The sequence below is a fragment of the Rhinolophus sinicus genome, chromosome 14 (genome assembly GCF_057876585.1).
Source record: "Rhinolophus sinicus isolate RSI-liver-muscle chromosome 14, RSI-T2T, whole genome shotgun sequence".
NCBI lineage: Eukaryota > Metazoa > Chordata > Mammalia > Chiroptera > Rhinolophidae > Rhinolophus > Rhinolophus sinicus.
The window spans coordinates 95531232-95552962 of record NC_142514.1 but is presented as its reverse complement, the minus strand read 5'-3'; the positions used below and the strand labels follow the sequence as shown (position 1 = coordinate 95552962).

Sequence of the window (21731 nt, the reverse complement as noted above, 5' to 3'; positions counted from 1 at the left end):
CCGCGGGCACAACCGGCCCCGCCCCGCCCCGCCCCAGGCTCCGCCTCCAGCGCGGCTTTTAAGCTCTATAAAGTTCCTCTTTCCCACCTCGGTGTCTCAGTTTCACCACTTGAACTTGGGACCCACCGCTGCCCTCAGCTCCGAGTCCCAGGCAAGGTAAGATCTGAGACCCCGCAGGAGCACACGTGTGAGGCTGGCAACACAGGGAACCCGGAGGGCGAGACCAGCGGTCCCAAGGACCATCTCGAGGGCAGCGCAGGGACCCCAGCTTCAGAGCTGTGAGGGAGCACGCCCCTTGAGGGAACCCCGACTCCCACCCGTCTGTTCAGGGCCCGAAGCCTTTGTGCGGGCTCTGCGGAGGGCCCGGGAGCACTGCTCTCCCCCGCTCCAGTATCCCCACCACTCTGTGGGTCTGCCCAGTGCTCGCTGGGGGATGGGGGAGGCGCGAGAGGGCACGCGCTGGACCAGATGGGAGAATGGGGCTGTCAGGGCCTCAGGAGTGGCCGAGACGGGGCAGGCGAAGGGACCCACACTGGATGGCAGGCTTTCCCCCAGGCGACATCCCCTCACTCCCGAGGCTCCCGCTCTTGCTCCTGGTTCATAAGGGACCCAAACTCACCGCCGCCGCTGGCGCGTGGCTCCCTAGCTGATGGTGGAGAAGGAGGAGCTCCAAATTTGGGGCACTCGGGACCTGCGCTGTGCTGCATCGACCTCAGCCCTCCGCGGTCCCTCGCCCTCCCGGCACCCTCCCCTGTCTCAGCCCTCCCGCACGGGCCTCCAGGGTCCTGCTGAAGCTCCGCGCGCCGCACTCTCCCTCTACTTCGTTGCTGCGCTCCTCGCCAAGGGCCGGGTCTCTGCCGCTTATTGCTACCACTTGATCCTTGCTAGCTGGTGCGGGCTCAGGGGTATTCTGGGGACAAAGATTGAGGGTGCGGGAGAGGAGTTGCTGGGTGCTGAGCATCTGGGACGCCCCGACCGCAGACGAACCCACGTGAGATTGGCGCCCGGGGGGCCACCAAGAGAGTGTGAATTGGGGAGTGGGCAAGAGTGGAAACTGACAGTGAAGGGGGAAATGGACTGGCAATAACTCGGGGATGGGAAAAAAGGAGAGGGTGCTACGAATGAGTATGCAAACGGAGTGCCAAGAGTGGGGGCACTGGTGGCTGGATGTGGGAGTGCGCGCAAAGGCGAGAGTTGTGAGTCTGGGCTGTGGGGTGCGTGGCAAAGGAGAGTCCAGAAAGTGGGGTAGGGAGATCCACTCCGCGCAAGGCACGCTCTCCGGAGGAGTCAGGATTGTGCGCGCCAAGAGACGAGGCCCGCCCGCGGAGAAGGTGTCTCAGCTCAGGAACCTTGGATGACCTAGACTCGGTAGCGCGCCTCGCTGCCTCGGAGACTCCGGGGCCTCGTGGTCCTTGCCAGAGCTGCCTGGGACAGGATGCCCCAAGCCCTGTGCCGCGGTGGCTCAAGGGCGGCCCTGCTCTCCCCCGCAGCGCAGAGCCAGTGAGTGCAGGAGGCGGGTCCTGGGCGCGAGAGGGCGGCAGTCGGCGCGCTGGGCATGAACCTGGAGGGCGGTGGCGGCCGAGGCGGAGAGTTCGGCATGAGCTCAGTAAGCTGCGGCAACGGGAAACTCCGCCAGTGGCTGATCGACCAGATCGACAGCGGCAAATACCCCGGGCTGGTGTGGGAGAACGAGGAGAAGAGCATCTTCCGCATCCCCTGGAAGCACGCGGGCAAGCAGGACTACAACCGCGAGGAGGACGCCGCCCTCTTCAAGGTGACTCACACGTGGGGAGCCGGGGGCTGGATGGGGAGAGGGCCCCAGAGACCCCGACGGGGCCCGAACCGTGACCCGGCGTCCAGCCCAGTCCGTGCCCAGCGCCCGGCGATTCTCAGATGAAAGGGGACAGCACGGGACCGGCGGGATGGGGTGGGCCCAGCAGGGCGGTCTACCCGGGAGCATCAGGGGGCCGTCAGCCGAAGCTATGGGAGAGTTTCCACTTCTCTCGTGATTTCACAAACGAAAGACCGAGTCCCGATCCTGAACGGGTGCCGTGAGCAGCACCCAGAGTCCGAAGTGCCCGTAGAGGGCGGCGGTCCCAGGACGCCGGCTTGAGTGTCCTTGGTTGCATTTCTGTGGGTTCCTCTGTTTCCATCGGAGCCTCTTTCCTTGCCTGTGGATCCTTCCCGGCCTCCTTTGATCAACATGTCTCTCTCTCTGTGTCTCTTTCTGTGAGCGCCCATGAGTATGCTTCAGTCAGTCTGTTTTTCTGTCTCTCTCACTTTCTCATTGTCTCTGTTTTGCTATTTTTCTCTAGGGTTCTCTCTCTCTCTCTCTCTCTCTCTCTCTCTCTCTCTCTCTCTCTCTCTCCATATATATATATATATATATATATATATATATATATATATATATTTTTTTCCCCCTTTGGTTCAGTCTCTTTTTGGTGTGCCTGCTCTCTTGCCCCAGCTCTCTTTGGGACCTTCCATCTGTATTTCTCCCTCTCTATTTCTCTGTCTGACTTCGTCTTTCCAAGTCTCTCTCTGGAAAATTTTCTTTCCTTCCTTTCTTCTTTCCTTCCTACCTTCCTTCCTTCCTTCCTTCCTTCCACTCTTTCTTCCTTTCTTCCTTTCTTCCTCTCTCTCTCTCTCTCTCTCTCTCTCTCTCTCTCTCTCTCTCTCTCTCTGTCTCTCTCTCTCTCTCTCTCTGTCTCTCTCTCTCTCTCTGGCTCTCTCTCCTTCCTTCCCTTCCTCCCACCCACTCTTTTGGGTTTCTCTCTTTTTCTTTCTCCTCTTCTACCTCTCTCCCTTTTAGGATCTCTATTTTGAGCCTCTCTCCAGACCTTTCTCTCTTTTCCTGTGTGTGCCTGTCATGATTGTTTCCCCCTAAAGCAGTTTACCCAGTGACCGGTGCCCAGCCCCACCACCTGTGGGCAGGACAGAAAAGGGGACTCCCTCAGGGATTTGCATTCAGAACACCTCAGACTGTCTGACAGCTCAGATGTACTCTGTGGGCAGCAGTTCATCCCACAGCCCACTGCCTAGCTCCAAGCAAACCATTTTAGAAATTGGGTGGCAGGCCTTTGCCAGGGGTCCTCCACATCTTACCCACCTTTTACAGATACTCAGGGAATGTTTAAACCACTTGTCTTCAACGCAGCCACGATGGAGACCAAGGTGACAGTATTTTACGTAGAAGACACCTAGTATATTTTTGGCCTACATTTTGAACAGCAGATTAAATTTGAAGAACCTAAACACCATTGTTTTCTTTAGAAATACAATCGCCAGATTCTTTTTCAAAGGACTTATATTTTTAACTTTTTCCCTCATCTTTCTTACCAGGCTTGGGCTCTATTTAAAGGAAAGTTCCGAGAAGGCATTGACAAGCCAGATCCACCAACCTGGAAGACACGTCTACGATGTGCTTTGAATAAGAGCAATGACTTTGAGGAACTGGTTGACAGAAGCCAGCTGGACATCTCAGACCCCTACAAAGTATACAGGATTGTTCCCGAGGGAGCCAAAAAAGGTGGGACTTCCTGAGTGTGGGCCACAAAATATTGGTGGTCTGACACTTGTAACACCTTCATTTCATTCTGAGGCTCACTTTTCTAGTTTTGTTTTTTTATAGCCTGCCTGCCATCTGCCTCACGTTCAAGCCAGCAGGCTCGTTGTCCAAATCCTCTGGGTCATCAGGTGGAGTTCTTGTGTTAGTGTAGGATACTTTCTCAGACTACACGTCTCTACCAGGGTGTGTGTGCACATGCATGTGGACATCTGCTATGTGCACATGTGTGTGTTTTCCAGTTAGGTGTATTAAGATATGGGCCAGTTAGGTTTATTAAGATATGGGCCAAATTTCCAAACAGAAAATGGAAAACTTGCTCAAAGCTTTACTTATCTATTAGTCTTTCATGATTAACCATTTTGTAGAAGGGAAGCATACATATATCCATAAATAGTTACTATTTATAGCAATAAAAATGTCAACTTTTTGAGTCTACTATTGTCAGCTGGGATGCTTATTAAAATTCAGATTCACTCTTTCCAAGATTCTGACCAGTGTATCAGAGTGGAGCCCAGGACTCTGCATTTTAAACGACCATACAGGTGACCTCACTTGCAGAACATTTTGCTGATGGGGCCCTTTATGTCCCCATGTCTTACCCACCTTTTACAGCATATTCACACACAGCATTCCATTTATTTCTCTACCTGTCCTGCATAAATAAGTCAGACCTTGTAGATTTCAGTTTAATGGAATGAACAGGTAATTGCTCAAGGGAATTGCTGAAAAATGCCTTATTTGTCAACACTGTGTTATGCATTCTAGGAATTAAATCCTCAGATATTTTTCTAACACTTGACGTTTAGTTTTGTCAGTTCCTTTTTTCTCACTGGGCCATTTCCCTTTTGTACAAACACGCAGGAGCAAAGCAGCTCACCCTGGAGGACCCACAGATGACTATGAGCCACCCGTATACCATGACAACTCCTTACACCTCACTCCCAGCTCAGGTATGGTGGACGTTGCAGAGCTTTGAGAAGGGAAGGCTGGGTCTGTGTGAGGCTGTACAGTGGGAAAATACACAAGCAAAAACAGCATAACTTCATTTTTGCTATTAGTCAAGCAGCCAAAACAAATCCCTGGTCATTGAATGAATGTCTCACTTTCTACCTGGCTTTGTTATCAGCGTTGGTTTTAAGTAGGGGAGGGGTAGGTATGTCTGCCTGCTGGTGTAGACTTCTATTACTGATTCTGAAATCTGGAAAACAGACCTATAGAAGTTAAACATTTTGGAAGTTGTGTTCTATCATGTGAAACCACAGGGCAGCTGATGTCTGTAGACTTTTCTAGTGTGAATTACAACTCTGTTGTACTCCCTTGGGTGGGAAACAGGCAAACCCTCTTACAGTGCTTTTGGTGCCAGGTTTAACCATATGACGAAGCTTAAATAAATCTTTATTTACAACACTGTCTCCATTGTGCTTTTCTGATTCTTTATGGCTAGTTTTCACCTAGTGTGATGAGCCATGCCCTCCAAAGACTTTCAGATGGTGAAGTTATTTGGCTGCTGGCCAAATAAGAGAGTCCCTGCTGAGTGTGGGCGGATATAAAGGAAATCTGCCCCTTTCCCCATGCCAGCTAGCTGGTTTTTGCCGAGCTTGTGGCTTTCATCTTAGCTCCTTCCCTGTATTCTTTTAGCAGGTTCATAACTACATGATGCCATCCCACGACCGAAGCTGGAGGGAGTACGTCCCTGATCAGCCACATCCTGAAATCCCATATCAATGTCCTGTGACATTTGGACCCCGAAGCCACCACTGGCAAGGCCCAGCTTGTGAAAACGGTGAGGACTGTGCTGGGGCTGGTTCCCATGGCTGCCACTGGCTCAGCCAAAGGGCCCTGATCTGTCCTTTTGGGCAGTACTGCAGTTCTCTCCTTTCTCAGAGCTGCTGGGAAGGAGAGGTTTCTCTCTCCTGTGGGATGGTAAGATCCTCAGAGGAAGGATGCCAAGCTTTACTGACACCTGGCCTACTGTGTGCTAGGACCTATGCTCATAACTACCTTATCTGGGGTCTTATTTAAGCATCGCAGAGGTCCTTCCAGTTAGCTAAAAACTGCTCCATTTTTTATAGAGGCAAGCTCACAGAATGTACCTTATGAAAGTGAGGGGCTGGAATTCAGTTTCAGATCTCCTAACCCCATTTAAGATAGGTGATGTCAGATATCAAACTAGTTGGCTATGTTTTGTAAATGATCTATTCAATAGGTTAATATTTTTCATCCTCCCCAAATTATCTTAAGCTTTATTTTTAATCTTTGGCAGAAAATAGATTTTAGGAGTCTTCCCCCCTCCTAAAATCCTGGATTGTACCTTAATGTTGACTGAGGGCCACATAATCTCGCTGGTCTGTTTCCAACTACACATCTGTAAAATAGTTTTACTACATCTGTGCTTGACCCCTCCCTTTAAAGGGACACCAGGAGATTACTGAACTAGTGTATTTCTCTTACCTAATGCTGTGCCCATTTCAGTTGTCCTTGGGATTAGAGGTGATAATAAAAAGGGAATGATTGAACACTGAAGAAAAACCCATAAAAAGTCTCCACAGGGAGCCTAGCGCTGGTGTTGGAGCCCAAAGATCTTTGCTCACTCTGGATTAGATGTGGTTCCAGGCCTGGGAGTTCCCCAGACATCAAGTGGAGAGAAAATTTCACATAATATGTTCAACACAGCAAAACACAAGCTTAGAACTTTTGAGTTAGTTATTTAAGTGGAAATCCTCAGAAGGGTCTTCTGTACGTTTTAGGAATATTTTTCCCCTTTAGAATTTGGTCAGTTTCCCTTTTTGTAGTCATGTTCAGGTTACTCTTGGCTTACGGTATTGAAGAAGTACACCATTATTTAAGATTTGTATTTAATGGCATGTTTACAAAAAAAAAACCCTCAGAATTCAATTTTTTTAGTTTTTCAAGAATGATTTGCGGCAAAGGTTGTTTTCCGTATCATAGAGGAGGAATTAGCTAATGTTAAACTGGTTTCTAAAGTTCAGAGCCAGTACATCAGGCTCTACTGAACTAATAACCTTAGTAAAGAGACAATGCCTAGAACTGTTCAATAAGATTGAGTAGGAAGACGTATTTTGAAACACAGGTGACATTAAATAAAGTGCCAGCAAAATTAGGTTCTGCTATATAGTCTTTCTCTATTAATGTTTAATGTTGTGCTGCCAAGAGACATGGTTCAGTTTTCTCCCGAATCCAGCAGTAACAAGCAAAAGAAACACAGAGTAAGCAATGTATAAGTTTTTAACTGGGCTCTTTGGAATGAGAATTCATATAGACCTGAGCTGCTCAGTTCTGCTGTGAACTTGCTGTGTGAACAGGGGTAAATTACCTCATTTGTCTGAGTCTCAGTTTCCCTGTTCATCATATGGAGGGATGTTGGTGAAAGGGTGCAAACTTCCAATTATAAGACGAATAAGTTCTGGGGATCTAACATAATATACAGCATGGTGACTATAATTTACAATATGATATTGAAAGTTGCTAAGAGAGTAGATTTCAAATGCTTTCAACACACACACACACACACACACACGTAATTATGTGTGGTGATGAAGGTATTAATTAACTAAAAGAAAGAATGAAAAGAAAGAAGGGAAGAAGGGAGGGAGGGAGGATAAAAGGGAAAATTACAGAGGGCGAAATCCAAGTTTCCTTCCAAACTGTGAAAAGGTTCCCTCTCTCCTCCTTCGACTCTGGTTTTTCCCATCAGACTTCAGCTTGTCTTTGCCTCTTGAGAGAGCCAGTGGTTGGCTCTAGAGGGCCAGCCTAAAGCCCTTTTCTTCTAGGGTTGATGCACCTGCCTGAGGCTAAGCGGCCACACTTCAGGGAAAGATGGCCTCCTTATGTGTGGATGGACTCTGTTTAGACATCATCTGATTTCTATTTGCAAATACAGGTTGCCAGGTGACAGGAACCTTTTATGCTTGTGCCCCGCCTGAGTCCCAGGCCCCTGGAATCCCCATAGAGCCAAGCATAAGGTCTGCTGAAGCCTTGGCGCTCTCAGGTGAGTGTGGCGTCGGGTCTGGAGGCACCCACGGGGCCGGCTCTGCAATACTTACCCTTACCTTTGGGTAGATGTGATGTGTCAGTGAGCACAGCCTGTGGGCACTTGCTTCCCTCCTGCTGGTGCCTGGAATGGGCATGGGCACACCTGACTCCCCACCTGTGTGAATGAGGAGCACCATTAGGAAAGTTAGCACTGAGCAACCAGCTTATGATTCTGATGCAATTCTAGCACTGGCTGAGTCATTTTAAGTTCTCCAGTGGCTTATCTCTGAATTTCCAAGAATATGCAAACATTCCGGTTTCATTTACCAAGGGCCCCTCTTTAGCGAACATTCTCACAATGTAGTATAATTTCTTAGAAAAAAAACACAAGAGCGTCTCATTTTGAAAAGCTGATTACCCTTCCAGATTCAGCCACATACAGGTCCTCCTCAGCATCAGCATCAGTCTGCCTTCTGGGGCATTAGTTCTGCCTTCTGGGCCTCCATTGCATTCCCATGAGGATTGCGGTCTTCCTCTGAACTTTGATACTGCTTCCAAAAAAATACGAATTAGATCTGCTTTTCAAAGTTTTATTTCTAAAAGAATCCTGGCACCTCGGAGAGCTTACCTGTTTTAAGGAAGGCACCTCAAGATGTCCTAAGCATATGTGATATATGCGTATGTATTTTTTAGATAATGTTTTGGATTGTTTAAAAATGGAATTTGTATTTATATTAAAAACGAGTAGCTTAAGCTTCTGAATTATCACCTTGCCCCCACCCCTGGCTTCTTTAACAATCAGTGATAGAAAATATAAACTAAATTCTCAAGGTCTCAAGGAGACAAGAGTTGTGGGTGCCTTTCTTGCTCCCAGGGGAGCTGGAGTTTCTATCTTTTAGATCTTTTGGTTCTGGAGTTCTGAATGAGGTTGCTGCTTTTCTTCTCAGATGCTCCTGAGTAATGGAGGGGCAGAGATTTTCCAAGCAGAAAGGCTTGTGCTTGTTTTTAGAAATTTTCAAAACTTTTCTTAAGCACCTAAGACTTGTGTAGGTGACTAAAGAATAGGAAATAAACAGCTATTTGTATCACTCTGACCTCATGATTTCTGATGACATTAAATGAAATGAAACCTGCCCTGTAAGTCACCTCTAACGGCCTACACCCACTCTCATTAGGGCACCCAGCCATCTGAGTTAGCTCTCAGCCCTTGTTTACAGAGGTAGAAATTGAAGTGGAGAATTGAGACAGTATGTGGGTTAAGTCTCAAAACCTGCCATTGAGGAATAAGAAAGTTTTGTGGGTTTCTGTTTTTGATATGCATAATACAGATTAATTACCGCCTTGAAAGCATTTATTAGAGAACTGCAATTCCCATTCGTTTTTCCATCCCATGCAGTTACCGTGGGTAGCTATTGCCTACCCATGAGGTCCTTTTGCATTTCAGTGAAGGTGCCCTTTGCAAACCAAGCTTGTTCCTTTCAGTATATGGGTCATATTTTAAAGAAGGTTCTGAAATCAGCAAAATTGCATAAATGAATTCATTTTGTCTAATGTTTTTGAAAGGACAGTTTTAGAGTTATTTTCAAACTTAAACACATAGCTTTAGTGGGTTTTCAGCAGACTTTATTCTCAGAACATTTCTCTCATTGATTCCTTTCTTTCCACATAGATTAATTTTATTATACAAGTAGTACATACACAGTGTGAAAACTAATTTTAAAAATCAGAAAAGCAAAAATGGAAAATAAAAACATCACATTCCCATCACCCAGAGATCTCCACTGTTAAAGCTTTAGTGCTTAGCCTTCTGGGAACTTTAATGTGTATAAATATACATATATATATATATATATATATATATATATATATATATATATTTACCTAAATGACATCATATTGATAATTTTAGGGTAGTTTCAGATGCATGGGCATATTTACTTTTTCTTTTTTCCTGAAACATTGTTATATTCTTTTTGCTAGCAGAAATTAAATTTAGGATTTCCTTCAAAATCAAAATTGATTGTCATGCTTAAAGATGAATTTTTGTTCAGTTTGTCTAAAATGACTTAGTATGTTAGACGTGTTTTGTCATCACCACTACCACCATCACTAAAAAAAAAAAAAAAGAACAGAGAGAGAAAGAAAATGACATAGAAAGTTCTTAACAGTGGTGCTCTCTAATACAAGTCAAACATATTTTGCAGAAAATTACTAAAAGGTATGCTCCCCTCCCCAAAAAAATAATAACCCACATCACATAATTCTGGGAAACGCTGAGTTAAAAAACATGAAACCGATTTCTTGTGGGACTTCTTGAATGTCTCTCATTGTCTTTGAAGCTCCAGGAGGGAGATAAGGGCATGAGCATTTCCTAGACTTCCTGACCTTGGGATGTTTTACTTTCTACAGAGCATCTTGGGACACCAGTGTCCCACCAAATACTTTGTTCTGGCTAGTGGTTTGGCACCCTTGTGGTAACACAGTGCTCCTTGGTCCCTCAGCACTGACCTGAAGTCCTGTCTTTGCAGACTGCCGACTCCACATCTGCTTGTACTACCGGGAGATCCTGGTGAAAGAGGTGACCACGGCCAGCCCCGAAGGCTGTCGGATCTCCCATGGGCACACCTACGATGCCAGTAACCTGGACCAGGTTCTCTTCCCATACCCCGAGGACAATGGCCAGAGGAAAAACATCGAGAAACTGCTGAACCACCTGGAAAGGGGTGTGGTCCTCTGGATGGCTCCGGATGGGCTCTATGCCAAACGGCTCTGCCAGAGCAGGATCTACTGGGACGGACCTTTGGCACTGTGTGGCGACCGGCCCAACAAGCTGGAGAGAGACCAGACCTGTAAGCTCTTTGACACACAGCAGTTTTTATCAGGTAATGTACCTAATTATTGGTCAGAATGGAGTGCCCCATACCTGTAAGCCTTACCGAGAGAGAATGGAGGTGGTGATGGCATGTCTGCCACAGTGGTCAAAAACAGAAGGCCACTTCCACCTGGACAGAGATCTTCTGTGAATCTCTGAAACCCACCTGGGCATAATCCCAGAATAGGTTTCTAGTTTGGTTCGCATCTCACCTCTCCTGTTACTACCACTCCTGTGTACCACTGAGGGGTGTGAAGAAGAGGGAGATCACCAAGGAGGCTGTGGTTCAGGCTGATGACTTGAAATTCTGGAGTTCAACAGTCACCTAGTAATGAGGTTCACGTTTTATTGGCAGTATGAGCTGTGCAAGCATGTCTGTTGATGTTTCAGCTCTTTGAAGAAGGTTCTTAGGAAAATTGCAAATGTTAGAAGTCTATTGCTAACATTCTTGGTTGTGAGATGTATCATCTTTATGCAGCCCTCCAGCAGGTGGGACCAAGAATAGAGTATGTTGAACTGATTTGCAAAAGGGAAATTATGAGAAACCTATGAGCTATCTCTATGATAAGTCTGTTTCAAATCATATTTTCCAAAACCAGTAAGTTTGTTTTCCTATTTTTGATTCCATAACAATTAAATCATCCCAGGGCTGACTTTTATGAAACTACTGGCCAGGTTATTGTTGAAGCTTCACCCACAGTGTTCATTTAACTGTCTACATTGACACTGCTGCTTTTGGAGGAGAAAGCTATTCTAACCTGCCCACTAACTGCCAATATCCCTCCACCTTGTCCTCACCTGTCTATTATAAGCTCCTCCTTCAGAGACACCCAGTGTGTTTGGCTCTTCACATTCCTGTCCTTTTCCCAAATGTGCATCTTGGTTCAGTTCATTTAAAATAAAACTAAGCAGTGTGTCTGTGCTCTGGTTCCATTGACATGTGCTCAGCCTTTTGGGTGTGAGTTGCCCAGATTCTCTTAGGCTCATTCAAATTCTTTTTGGCACCCCCCCAAACAAATATCTCCCTAGAAATACTAAGCCTCCCACAGAGGTGTGACAAGACGAAGAGGGAGAGCTGAGTTTCTGATTGCCCAAGGCAGCATCATGGTGAGAAAGGCACAAGGGTCTGAATGCCCCTCTCACTGAGCTGTAAAATTGCCTCTGAGCCTGTGCTGTGACTGTCCCATCTGTGCTGGGGACCAGCATGGTCATCATGGGGAGGCCTGAGGGAGAGCCCAGAATGGCTGAGGGGTGCCCTGTCGACACCTTCTGTGCGGCAGTGGGGTCTGAGAGAGCCCACCAGCTTGGCCTCTTCTCAGAGATTGTGAATCTTAGTCTCTTTGGATCCAGAAACCACTGCAGGGCTGCTTCTTTTTGTTTTGTGTGTTTTTTGTTTTGTTTTTTGTTTTTTTAGTTTCAGGTGTACAAAATAATGTAATAGTTAGACGTTTACAAAGTGATAAGCCCTCTCCCCCAATCTACTACCGCTCTGACATTGTATACAGCTGTTACAATCCCATTGACTCTATCCCCTGTGCTGTACTCCACATCCTGTGACTATATATATATGATTATAGCTGACATTCAGTATTATTCAGCTTCAGCTTCAGGTGTTTTATTTAAGGCACCCCAGGGACGTGGCCCATTCCCCTGAGTTTATCTCAGCAAGCATGTTTTAGGAAGATGAGTTCCTCTTATGCTAACTAGGCTGTAAGTTGGGCTTGGAGTCACAGTGAACTGAGGTGGACAAGGCAAGAAGCAGGCAGACGTGATGGGCCGGCTGCGAGCATCCCCGGGCTGCCGGTTCACTTGCCTAGAATTTAGTATTTATCTTGAGCCACAGTTGTTTTTGTTTTCTTTTTATCTCATTCCTCTGTAACCAAGAGCTGTGCCTTTTGTCCACAGCAACCCCTTATCTTGAAGTGCTCACTAAGGAGCATAGAGGAACCTGGGACCTTACAAACTGAAGCTGTGCAGAGCAGCTTCTTTATAACCAAAGTTCCCACAGCACATCCTCTCGGTGCCAAGCACTGGAGGCTGGACTTTCTCAGAGAACTCTATCAAGTGCCACTCTGACGAGCTTGTGTGGGTGTAGTCTCAACCTCCTCAGTGCAGAACGCCTTTTATACGTTCTGACTAAGTATAAGTTCTGACTAAGTTGGCTGGGTTTGAATTGAATTCTGGAAGAAAATAAAGCAGAAAGTCAAATAGTGTAGTGAGTTAGCTAGAAACTTCTTCAGTTGAAGAGAACAGTGGAAATCTTTGATATGCACCCATTCAGGATTTGCAGTCTACTAGGGACAGCCCCCACAGGCAAAGCCCGAGGGTGTGGATCTGATAAAGACACAGCCTCGTGCTGTTCTGCAAAAGTAGCAGACTGTGTAAGCATGGTTCTTTTGCAGACATGACATCTGACTCTAGTGGAAAGAATAGGAGCAGCTAGAGGCATAAGAGTCATCTTGAATATGGGTGAGGAGACATGGGTCAATGTCAGGGGTTGAACCATGTCTTTGCAGCAGTACTCCAGTCTCTGTTTTGATCCTGAGGGCAGGAGGGGTGGCTTTAAGATATACACATCCACAAAAGTGGAGGCCCCTAGTGCTTCATCGCTACCCTTCTCATCTCAAATCACCTGTCCCAGAAGACAGGCAAGAAGAAGTCAGCTCAGAGTCACCCAGTTTGGTCCTAGTGCCAAGTGGGATGCAGCTACCCATAACCAATGTTCGGTCTCCAAGACAACGTCTAACATTTCCCGTGCTGCCTGAGTCACATAGTGGTCCTGGTTAGCACTGAGAGCAGACTATGAGATTTCAGCAGTTTTGAGGTGAGGTTTTTTTAAGTAATCCTGGGACAAGTCAGAAAATTCAGATTTTTTTCAAAGAAAATTCCTCCTTTTTATAAACTATTCTTTTGCTTCTACATGGCTACATTTCTTTCCTTTTTCTTCCTACTTTACTCCCTTCCGCTACCTTTTGCAACCTCATGGGTCCAAGGGCAGCAAAGCAAGGTACCTACTGGGGTCTGCAGTTAAGGACCCACTCAGAAAGAGAGTTCTCATTCCTATTTTAGTCTTCCAAATCATAGAGCAGTTGCTTCCTGCCTTAACCTGCTGTGCTCAGTGATGAGTGTTGCTGAGCGTGGTTTTTCTTTTCTTTTTCTTGTGTGGTTTCTCCAGAGCTGCAAGCCTTTGCTCACCATGGCCGCCCACTGCCAAGATTCCAGGTAACGCTGTGCTTTGGGGAAGAGTTTCCAGACCCTCAGAGGCAAAGGAAGCTCATCACTGCTCACGTAAGTATTTAGTCACATTCAAATGACTGATTGTTTCTCTGTCTTCATCAAGGGCAGTGCCCCATTCAGAGAAGTCTGAGATGAAAAGAAACTGTCAGGTGACCTGGGAAGCAGTGAGGAGGAGGCGTGGTTCAGTGGGTGCTGCAGGGCCTGCAGCTGGAAGCTGTCCAGCTGATCCTCACATGATGGAGAAGCTTCTCCCAAATGCGAAGCTGTCAACTGACTTGTGCATTTGGTAGATCTCCTCCAGATTTTCCCCACACCCTCTTTTATTTCTGGAGTTTTAGAAATTATTTAATTTTTGGAAACCAAGGGCCATGTGTTATTTGGAGGAGGCTAAATTTTGCAAAGCATTCAAGTGGATCAGACTATTGTCATGTTGTTCTCCAGAAGAGTTTAAGACAGGTTCAACTGTGGCAAGTAGACATCTTTTTTTCATGAAAAAGAAAAGAAATAAAAGGTTTCTATAGATAAAATTTAGCATTAATTTGCCACAGAAAAGAGTTTTGAATACCTAGGATTTTTGTATTTGAAAGCTTTACATTGCTACATAGCGTCAGGAGTTTTTAATAGACCCTGACAATGAGCAGCAAAGGTAAAAAATTATACCCAATAACCTAAAAATGCAGGTCATCTTTTAGTTCTGATCGGTTTCTTATTGAATAATAATAATAATAAACACTATCTAATCTTGAACATGCAGCCCCCCTTCTGTACTGTAAAATAAAAAAACAACCAATAAACAAAAATATAGTCCCATAGACTTCAGAATTCTCTCACGAATCCCCTCCAGTGATTGATACAATTACTGATATAATAATTGATATCTTGTTAACCACTGGGATTGTTAAACGACTAAATAAACTTGGCATTGATAAATAACATTTCAGAAGTTAAGCTCCCCCATCAGTCTGATTTTAAGGGTTTTGGATGCACTACCTTTCCTCTTAGGCAAGGTTCCTCAGGCAAGGGTCCCTGAAATCATGCTGTATGGTGCAGAAAAGGAAAATGGGGATGTATCCCCAGGACCTCCTACTCCCTTTATTATGGATTTAATTTATTTCAGGTACTTTAAATAAATTATGCTTAAGTTACTAAATATCAAATAACATAAAGGCTCAATTTAATAGCACAATTGACTGAAAATATTTGGTTTTCTTAGCTGTTGTAAAATCAGGAAAAGCTGAAAGTAGAAATTTTTTGGTGAATGTTATCCATGCTAATAACCAAACTAGATGGATTTGGGATCAATTAACTTTACCCACAATAGCAGTTTTGTTATTGATTTTGTTTCTTTTTCTTTTCTCTTTGGTTTAGAAACATACAGTTTTTCTAGGTCATCCTGGAATCATAAATTGTTCAGGATGCGCCCTCTCATCCCTGTCAAACTGCAGTTGTAGAAAAATAAGCTCATTGGCCTAAATTACATTGACTATTACCTCACACTTCCTTTTAATGTGGCATTTTATCTGTTTTGGCTTCAGTCTCAAGACTGAAACATAAATTTCAAGCAGATAATTTAAAAGTATCATTTTTAACTTTAACTTCAATTGAAACCCAGAATAAGTAGATTTTGTTCCTAGAGGTTTGTGTATGGAGGGACTAACAAACAAATTAGTTCTTATGAAGGTCCCAAATATAAAATGTTTTGATGTGTTATAGCAAATAACTTTGGGCTTAACTTTACTGAGCCCTTGGATATTGAGTTATTTAATGATGAACCAATTGCAGGATGTTAAAATGAATGTCTTAGTAACGTCTTCTTAAAATCTCTTATTGAAGGTCGAACCTCTTCTAGCCAGACAACTGTATTATTTTGCTCAACAAAACAGTGGACATTTCCTAAGGGGCTATGATTTACCTGAACACATTAGCAGTCCAGAGGATTATCACAGATCTATTCGCCACTCCTCCATTCAAGAATGAAAAAACATCAAGACATGTGATTTTGTTTCATTGTAAATATCTGACTTTGACAAGAACAGCTGATTGAACCACCTCTTTTTCTTTTGAGGAATTTAGGGATTGGAACTTCAGTTCAACACTTGAGAATCTCAGCAAAAATATGTGTGGAAAATCCGCTCCATCTAATTAACAGATGAGCTTATTCCAAAACAAAGGATGGTCTTCAGGGTATTCTGCGGACTATCCTTGATGATAACTGTGAAAATTACCCAGAGGGTGTGTTTACATTTACTTAAATGCTATCTCTAATTTGATGTGGATTATTTCTTGCTTGAAGACTGAGAAAACTTGTGTTTCAATATTGATCACTAATTAGAGTGATGAAAGCACTTAAGTATTGTACTATTTCTCAGGGAAGTAAAATCTAAATTTGAGGCTACTCTGCCCACAAAAGAGATGGATTAACACATGCAGGAGATGTTGCTCTTATAGCACATGCTTGCCTGTAGAAGGAAACAGAATCTTCGAAGTCGGGCCACGCTGTCTCCAGCTTTGGGATGGCCCATCTCTCCACCTGGCCTGGGTCTCACTCCAGGGTGGGCTTTCAAACCTTGCCTTTTGCTGCCCCTGCTTGCTTTCTCTCTTTGGGTGTCCCTGGAAACCAGTTGGTAGACCCTTGCTTTTTTTTTGAGCCAAAAAACATTAGGGCTACCCTTGAGTAGTAATTTTTTTTAAATTGATGTAAAATTGATACGTAACATTATATGTTTCAGGAGTACATAATTCAACATCTGTATGCACTGCAAAGTGATCACCTGCAAAATCTAGTTGCCATTTTCACCATACAATTGGACCCCTTTACCATTTCACGGCCCCCCAACCCTGGTAACCAACAGCCTGCTCTCTGTATCTATGAGTTTGTTATTGTTTATTTTTGTTTTTAGATTCCATTTATGACTGAAATCATATGGTATTTGTCTTTCTTCATCTGACTTATTTTGCTTAGCATAATACCCTCAGGGTCCATCTGCATTGTTGCAAATGGCAAGATTTCATCGTTTTTGAATAATATTCATATAATATGCATTATATATGTGAAAAAATATATATATATATATATACCGGAGGTGCCAAAAAAATGTATATACATGACTTGTATTCATCTTTTGTTTTTGGTATATATTATTACAATTTTAATACAGTTTTTTCCCTTCTTAAAATGTGTATAAATTTTTTTGACACCCTCTGTGTGTGTATATATATATATATATATATATATATATATATATATATCACATCTTCTTTATCCATTCATCCACTGATGGACACTTAGGTTGTTACCATATCTTGGTCATTGTAAATAATGCTGCAATGAACATAGGGATACACACACACACAGATATATATATATATATATATATATATATATATATATATATATATCTTTTCAAATTAATGTTTTTGTATTCTTCAGATAAAAACCCAGAAGTGGAATTGCTGGGTCACAAGGTAACCCTATTTTTAATCTCCATACTGTTTTCCACAGTGGCTGCACCAATCTGCAATCCCACCAACTGCACAAGGGTCCCTTTTCTCCACATCCTCATCAACATTTGTTGTTTGTTGATTTATTGATGATAGCCATTTTGACAGGTGGTATCTCATCATGGTTTTGATTTGCATTTCTCTGATGATTAATGACGTTGAGCATCTTTCCATATGTCTGTTGGCCAACTGCATGTCCTCTTTGGAGAAATGTCTCTTCATGTCCTCTGCCCATTTTTAAATCATGTTGCTTGTTTTTGTGTTGTTGAGCTGTATGATTTCTTTTTATATTTTGGATATTAACCCCGTGTCATATGTATGATTTGCAAATATTTTCTCCCATTCAGTAAGTTAGTTGCCTTTTCATTTTGATGGTGATTTCCTTCACTGTGTAGAAGCATTTTAGTTTGATGTAGTCCCATTTGTTGAGTTTTGCTTTTGTTTCCCTTGCCTTTGGAGTCAGATCCACTTGAGTACTACATTTTTATCTATCCTACAATCTAGTAATGACTAAGATTTTTTTGTTTGTCTTTTTGTCTCTCATTCTGAAGAAATTATTGCTAAAACTTTTTTCTTAAAGAAGAAAAAAGACAGATCAACAATTCAAGTACTAAGATACATTTTTGAAATTCGGTGACATTTCCCCTCTTATCCGTTTGTTTTGTTTGGCTATCAGTGATTTATCCATGACAACACTAAAGAGAAGGAGCCGGTGCTTTTCAAATTGGTGAACTCTGTTAGGAAAGATGATGACACGCTTGCACGGGTTGCATAACTGCAGACTCAGTGGGCTGTTTTTGCTTATTTTGTATATTATATGCTTCCTCATGCCAATAATGGTTTGACAGGGCCTTAAGATTCCTGGGCTTTTTCCAAATGCATCTTTTTGTAGAATCACTAAGATCTCCACTTGCCTAAATAAGCCTGACCACTTACTTGTTTGTTTTGGAAAAGTACAGATTTTTAGACTCTGCTGCCAGCATCCCATATTTTTGTCTTACCACAAAGTAAGTCCTATTACTTTCAGGCTCAGCAGAAGACTTGATAGTTCTCAAATATATGCCACTCTTATTCTAGTCTATTTTTCAGTTCATTCAACAAACTGTATCCCTTGCATTAGATGAAGTATAGCATTTATCCTGTTTAGGAAGCAATAAAACATTGGAATGTCATTTCTTTTTTTTTTTTCATTTCTTAAAGACATTTTTAATGATAAAACAATTATATTAACTACAGAAAATGTAAACAATATAGAAGGGCAAAAAATAAGGCTCATGCTCCTTCTCAGCCCAACTCCTCCTCCCTAGAAGTGTTCACAAGAAGAGTTTGACTTATTCATGCAACACATTTCACTTTTCTATAAATATAAATAAACTTAAAAAAACCTCATGGACTCCTCTTGCACCCACTTTTATGCAGGGCCCTTTAGCCTAACAATACAGACTTACCTCATTCTTTTCAGTGGCATTGTTGTAGAACCCACTGCACCTGGGGCATCTCACTAGGTGCTCAGAACAAGCATATTTGGGCAGCAGATGGTATTTGTCATGAACTGCAGTAATTTATACATCTTATAGATGCAAAGTATTTTGGGGTAAATTATCCTAAGGGGTACATGAAAGCAAAAAGCAACCACTGATGCAGGCCCCAGTGTGTGGCCCTGTTCACTGCAGCATGTTTAGCCTACAGCAGCACCTCAGGGAGGCTTTGTGGCATCTGTCCTGGGTGTTGCATCTTCTTAATTCTCCAAGTAGATGCTTGATTTCTATTGCTTTTGTGATCTTCCTTCTTTTTTTTTTTTTTTTTTTTTTTTCCAGTATTAATCAGCTTTACACTGGAGTTATATTTTCTGGAAAATGCAGTTGGCCTGGGGCACTTCCGCTCTTTCTCGTTATTACGCTCAACTATGTTGACTATGTTAATTTTGAGGGATCCAGAGTGCGTCTAGTGAATGAACTAATTATGAAATAATCAGGGTGAAGAATTCTGACAGTTGTCTCAGGACTTTGGAAAGGAATGGCTGCATGGTTCCTTGACTTGATAAAATGGGATTAGCAAACTAGAACAAACTAGTTTGTTCTCAATGAAAGATGCTGGTAAAGAGTTTAGCACTTGTTAATGCTACAATGCTTTGGATTGCAGGAAAAAAGTGTTTAAGTCTCACAGGTGCATTTTGTTGCCCTATTTCTTGTTCTTGGATTTGGTAAAACCATGGGTAGTAATTGATGTCTTCTGGAACACTAAAGAGAACCAGGGTAACCACTTCATTTCAAACCAAAACCTTGGAATCCCTTCACTCCTGAGCAAAACAGGAGTTAGTCACCCTACAGAGAACCCAGCAAGATTGTGTTTAAAGTAGGAAGAGGCTGTTCCATTGGGTGAGAAAATTTTAAATCCTACTGTGGAATAGGCAGCACGAAACGTGGTTATCACCTAAGCTCGGGTATGCTGAAGTTTGTGTTTAGAAAAAGATGTGCATCAGCTAAGACATGAACAAGACTTGCTTCCCCTGTCACCGTACGGGAATCCTGGAGCTGGAACAAGTCTGGGAGTCATGGTGCGGGGTCTGGTTTCAGTGGAAGAAGCTGAGCAGGGAGCGGCATCTTGAGTGGGCTCACTCCTGCACCAGAGAAGGCCCAAAAGTATTTTCTTGGTATAAGTTACTTCTTAGTAAAAATCCAAACACAGTGCCAGCCTCCTTTCATTACTCTTTTCCCATAGGAGAACGTTTTTCTGGAAGCAATGAGCTTCTTTAAGGGCTATATTTTTGTTAACTATCTCCCTAAGTAGCTGGTAGGACAGCCCTAATACAACATGTTGCATTAGGACTACCCCACCGCCTGTATTGTTCCACAGCTTGCTTTGTGACACCCGTCTGTGAGACTGATCCATGTCGATGGAGGTGGATCTCATCCATCCCTCATTAACTCGTTGAATAGCCTGTCACATAAATGTAGTGAAGGTCAATTTTGGGGGTATTTATTTTCACTGCTTTAAGGAAAGCATGTATATAAAATGTAGCAAAAGTGGAAAAGAGAGGCGATATGGAAGAGAGAACAGCCAACAGGCCGTTCCTCCAGAATAAAGTCATTTTGCTTTAGACTCTTGGAGATGGAAGAGACCTCCTAGGTAGTGGCGTTCACTCCCCTGCACCCCTTTTACAGGTGGACAGGACCAGGCAGCTCCCTTGATTCAATTTAATGCTGTGCTTACATTGTTGCCGTGCCTCTCAGGCAAGGGTGTCTGGAGAACTAGATTGGTCATTATGTGGACAATCCTTGTACATAATCATGTCATGAATTTTGGTATAAATTGCTTTTCAATGCAGATTGATATTTGTGATAATCTGGTGTTTTAGGTAGTTGATAAATAAAGACTTCTTAAAAAACAATCTGTTATGGACTGTGTGTGTTATTAAACACTTGTCTTATAGCTTTTTAAATACTTCCTCCTTCTGTTGCATTTTTTCAGCAAGGCTGCTTTGGCAGCCTGCTTCCTTCCTGGTTTTCATATACATCCCGAAAATCAGATTTCAAAGTGTTTAGCTTGTTTTTAAAAAATGCAAAACTGGTCCTAGCATTGGGCAGCTCTTCCAGCCCACGGAAATATCTAAGGAGAGTAGTGGACATCCTTTCTTTTCTCCCCCTCCTGTCCCTTAACAGGTCTAGTAAACCCAAGGAAATTGTTGTTAATGTGTCCTTTTATAGTCACAGGCCCTTTGATTTTGTCCTTGTTAAAGGGAGGGGAGGGGATGTAGGTTAACAAGCATCCTGAATGTGAAATGTAACAGAAAACTGTGGAGAAGAGCACACACATGAGATGAAATCTCCTGAGAGATGGACCCCTGGTGGCCTTTGGTGGCCTTCTGTCTGCTAACTCGTCTCTGCAGCCAGAGCAGGAGGCCTCCTTTCTCACTTGTTTTGCTCGATTTCTCATGTGACCTGTCCCCGTTAGCCCTATCAGTCTTACTAGACTGTTTGGAACACGGGAAGCACAGGGCTACACCTTGCGGTGTCAAAATCCTTGCAGTTGAAGATTGCTTGGAGCTGTTAGAAATACTTAGTTTGCAACTAAGAGCCCCAGGATAATTTTGAATTTGCTAAGTGGTAACTGAATAGAAATAATGGGAAAATAATGTATCACACTACTGCTTTTGGGGGCTTTATCTACTCAGCAAGTATGGATGGACTTGAATCAGTGTATATAAGCAAGTTATTTTTCAAGCAATATATCAACTCTTTATATCTAAAAGCGAGTTTCAAAGGGATTTTGAGCCCTTGAACATGTTGCTAAGTAATTTTACACCTCCCTTAGGTTCCAAGGTTTATAAACCTTTCTTTATACAGTGTGGAAATTTGACTGCATTGGATTCAGTTTCCTTGAAGCAAGTATTACCTTGACAAAGAAATAATTTTGTATAAAGTGCACTGGCCATGCTTATCCATACCAGAAAAACACTATCAAGTTCTACATCATCTCTCTGGAAAAGAAACTCCAGGGGTCATAATACCTCATTTTTTTTCTAGGACAAGCTATACTTAAATTAACTCAGGCAGAGAG

The 21731-nt window shown here is 43.3% G+C and overlaps 1 protein-coding gene across 2 annotated transcripts; it reads left to right on the top strand.

Annotated features, from left to right (window-relative positions):
* Positions 1 to 15: 15 nt before the first annotated feature.
* IRF4 (interferon regulatory factor 4) lies at positions 16 to 20562 on the top strand. 2 transcript variants are annotated; one of them, XM_019714892.3, is made up of 9 exons: positions 16 to 156; positions 1491 to 1774; positions 3343 to 3529; positions 4430 to 4518; positions 5210 to 5351; positions 7470 to 7577; positions 10090 to 10443; positions 13609 to 13721; positions 15504 to 20562. In XM_019714892.3, the coding sequence occupies exons 2-9, from the start codon at positions 1556 to 1558 to the stop codon at positions 15645 to 15647; spliced, it is 1356 nt and encodes a 451-aa protein (XP_019570451.1). In that variant the 5' UTR covers positions 16 to 156; positions 1491 to 1555; the 3' UTR covers positions 15648 to 20562. The 2 variants fall into 2 exon arrangements, with proteins under 2 accessions (XP_019570451.1, XP_019570449.1); XM_019714890.3 differs by having other exon boundaries at positions 5207 to 5351.
* Positions 20563 to 21731: the final 1169 nt, after the last annotated feature.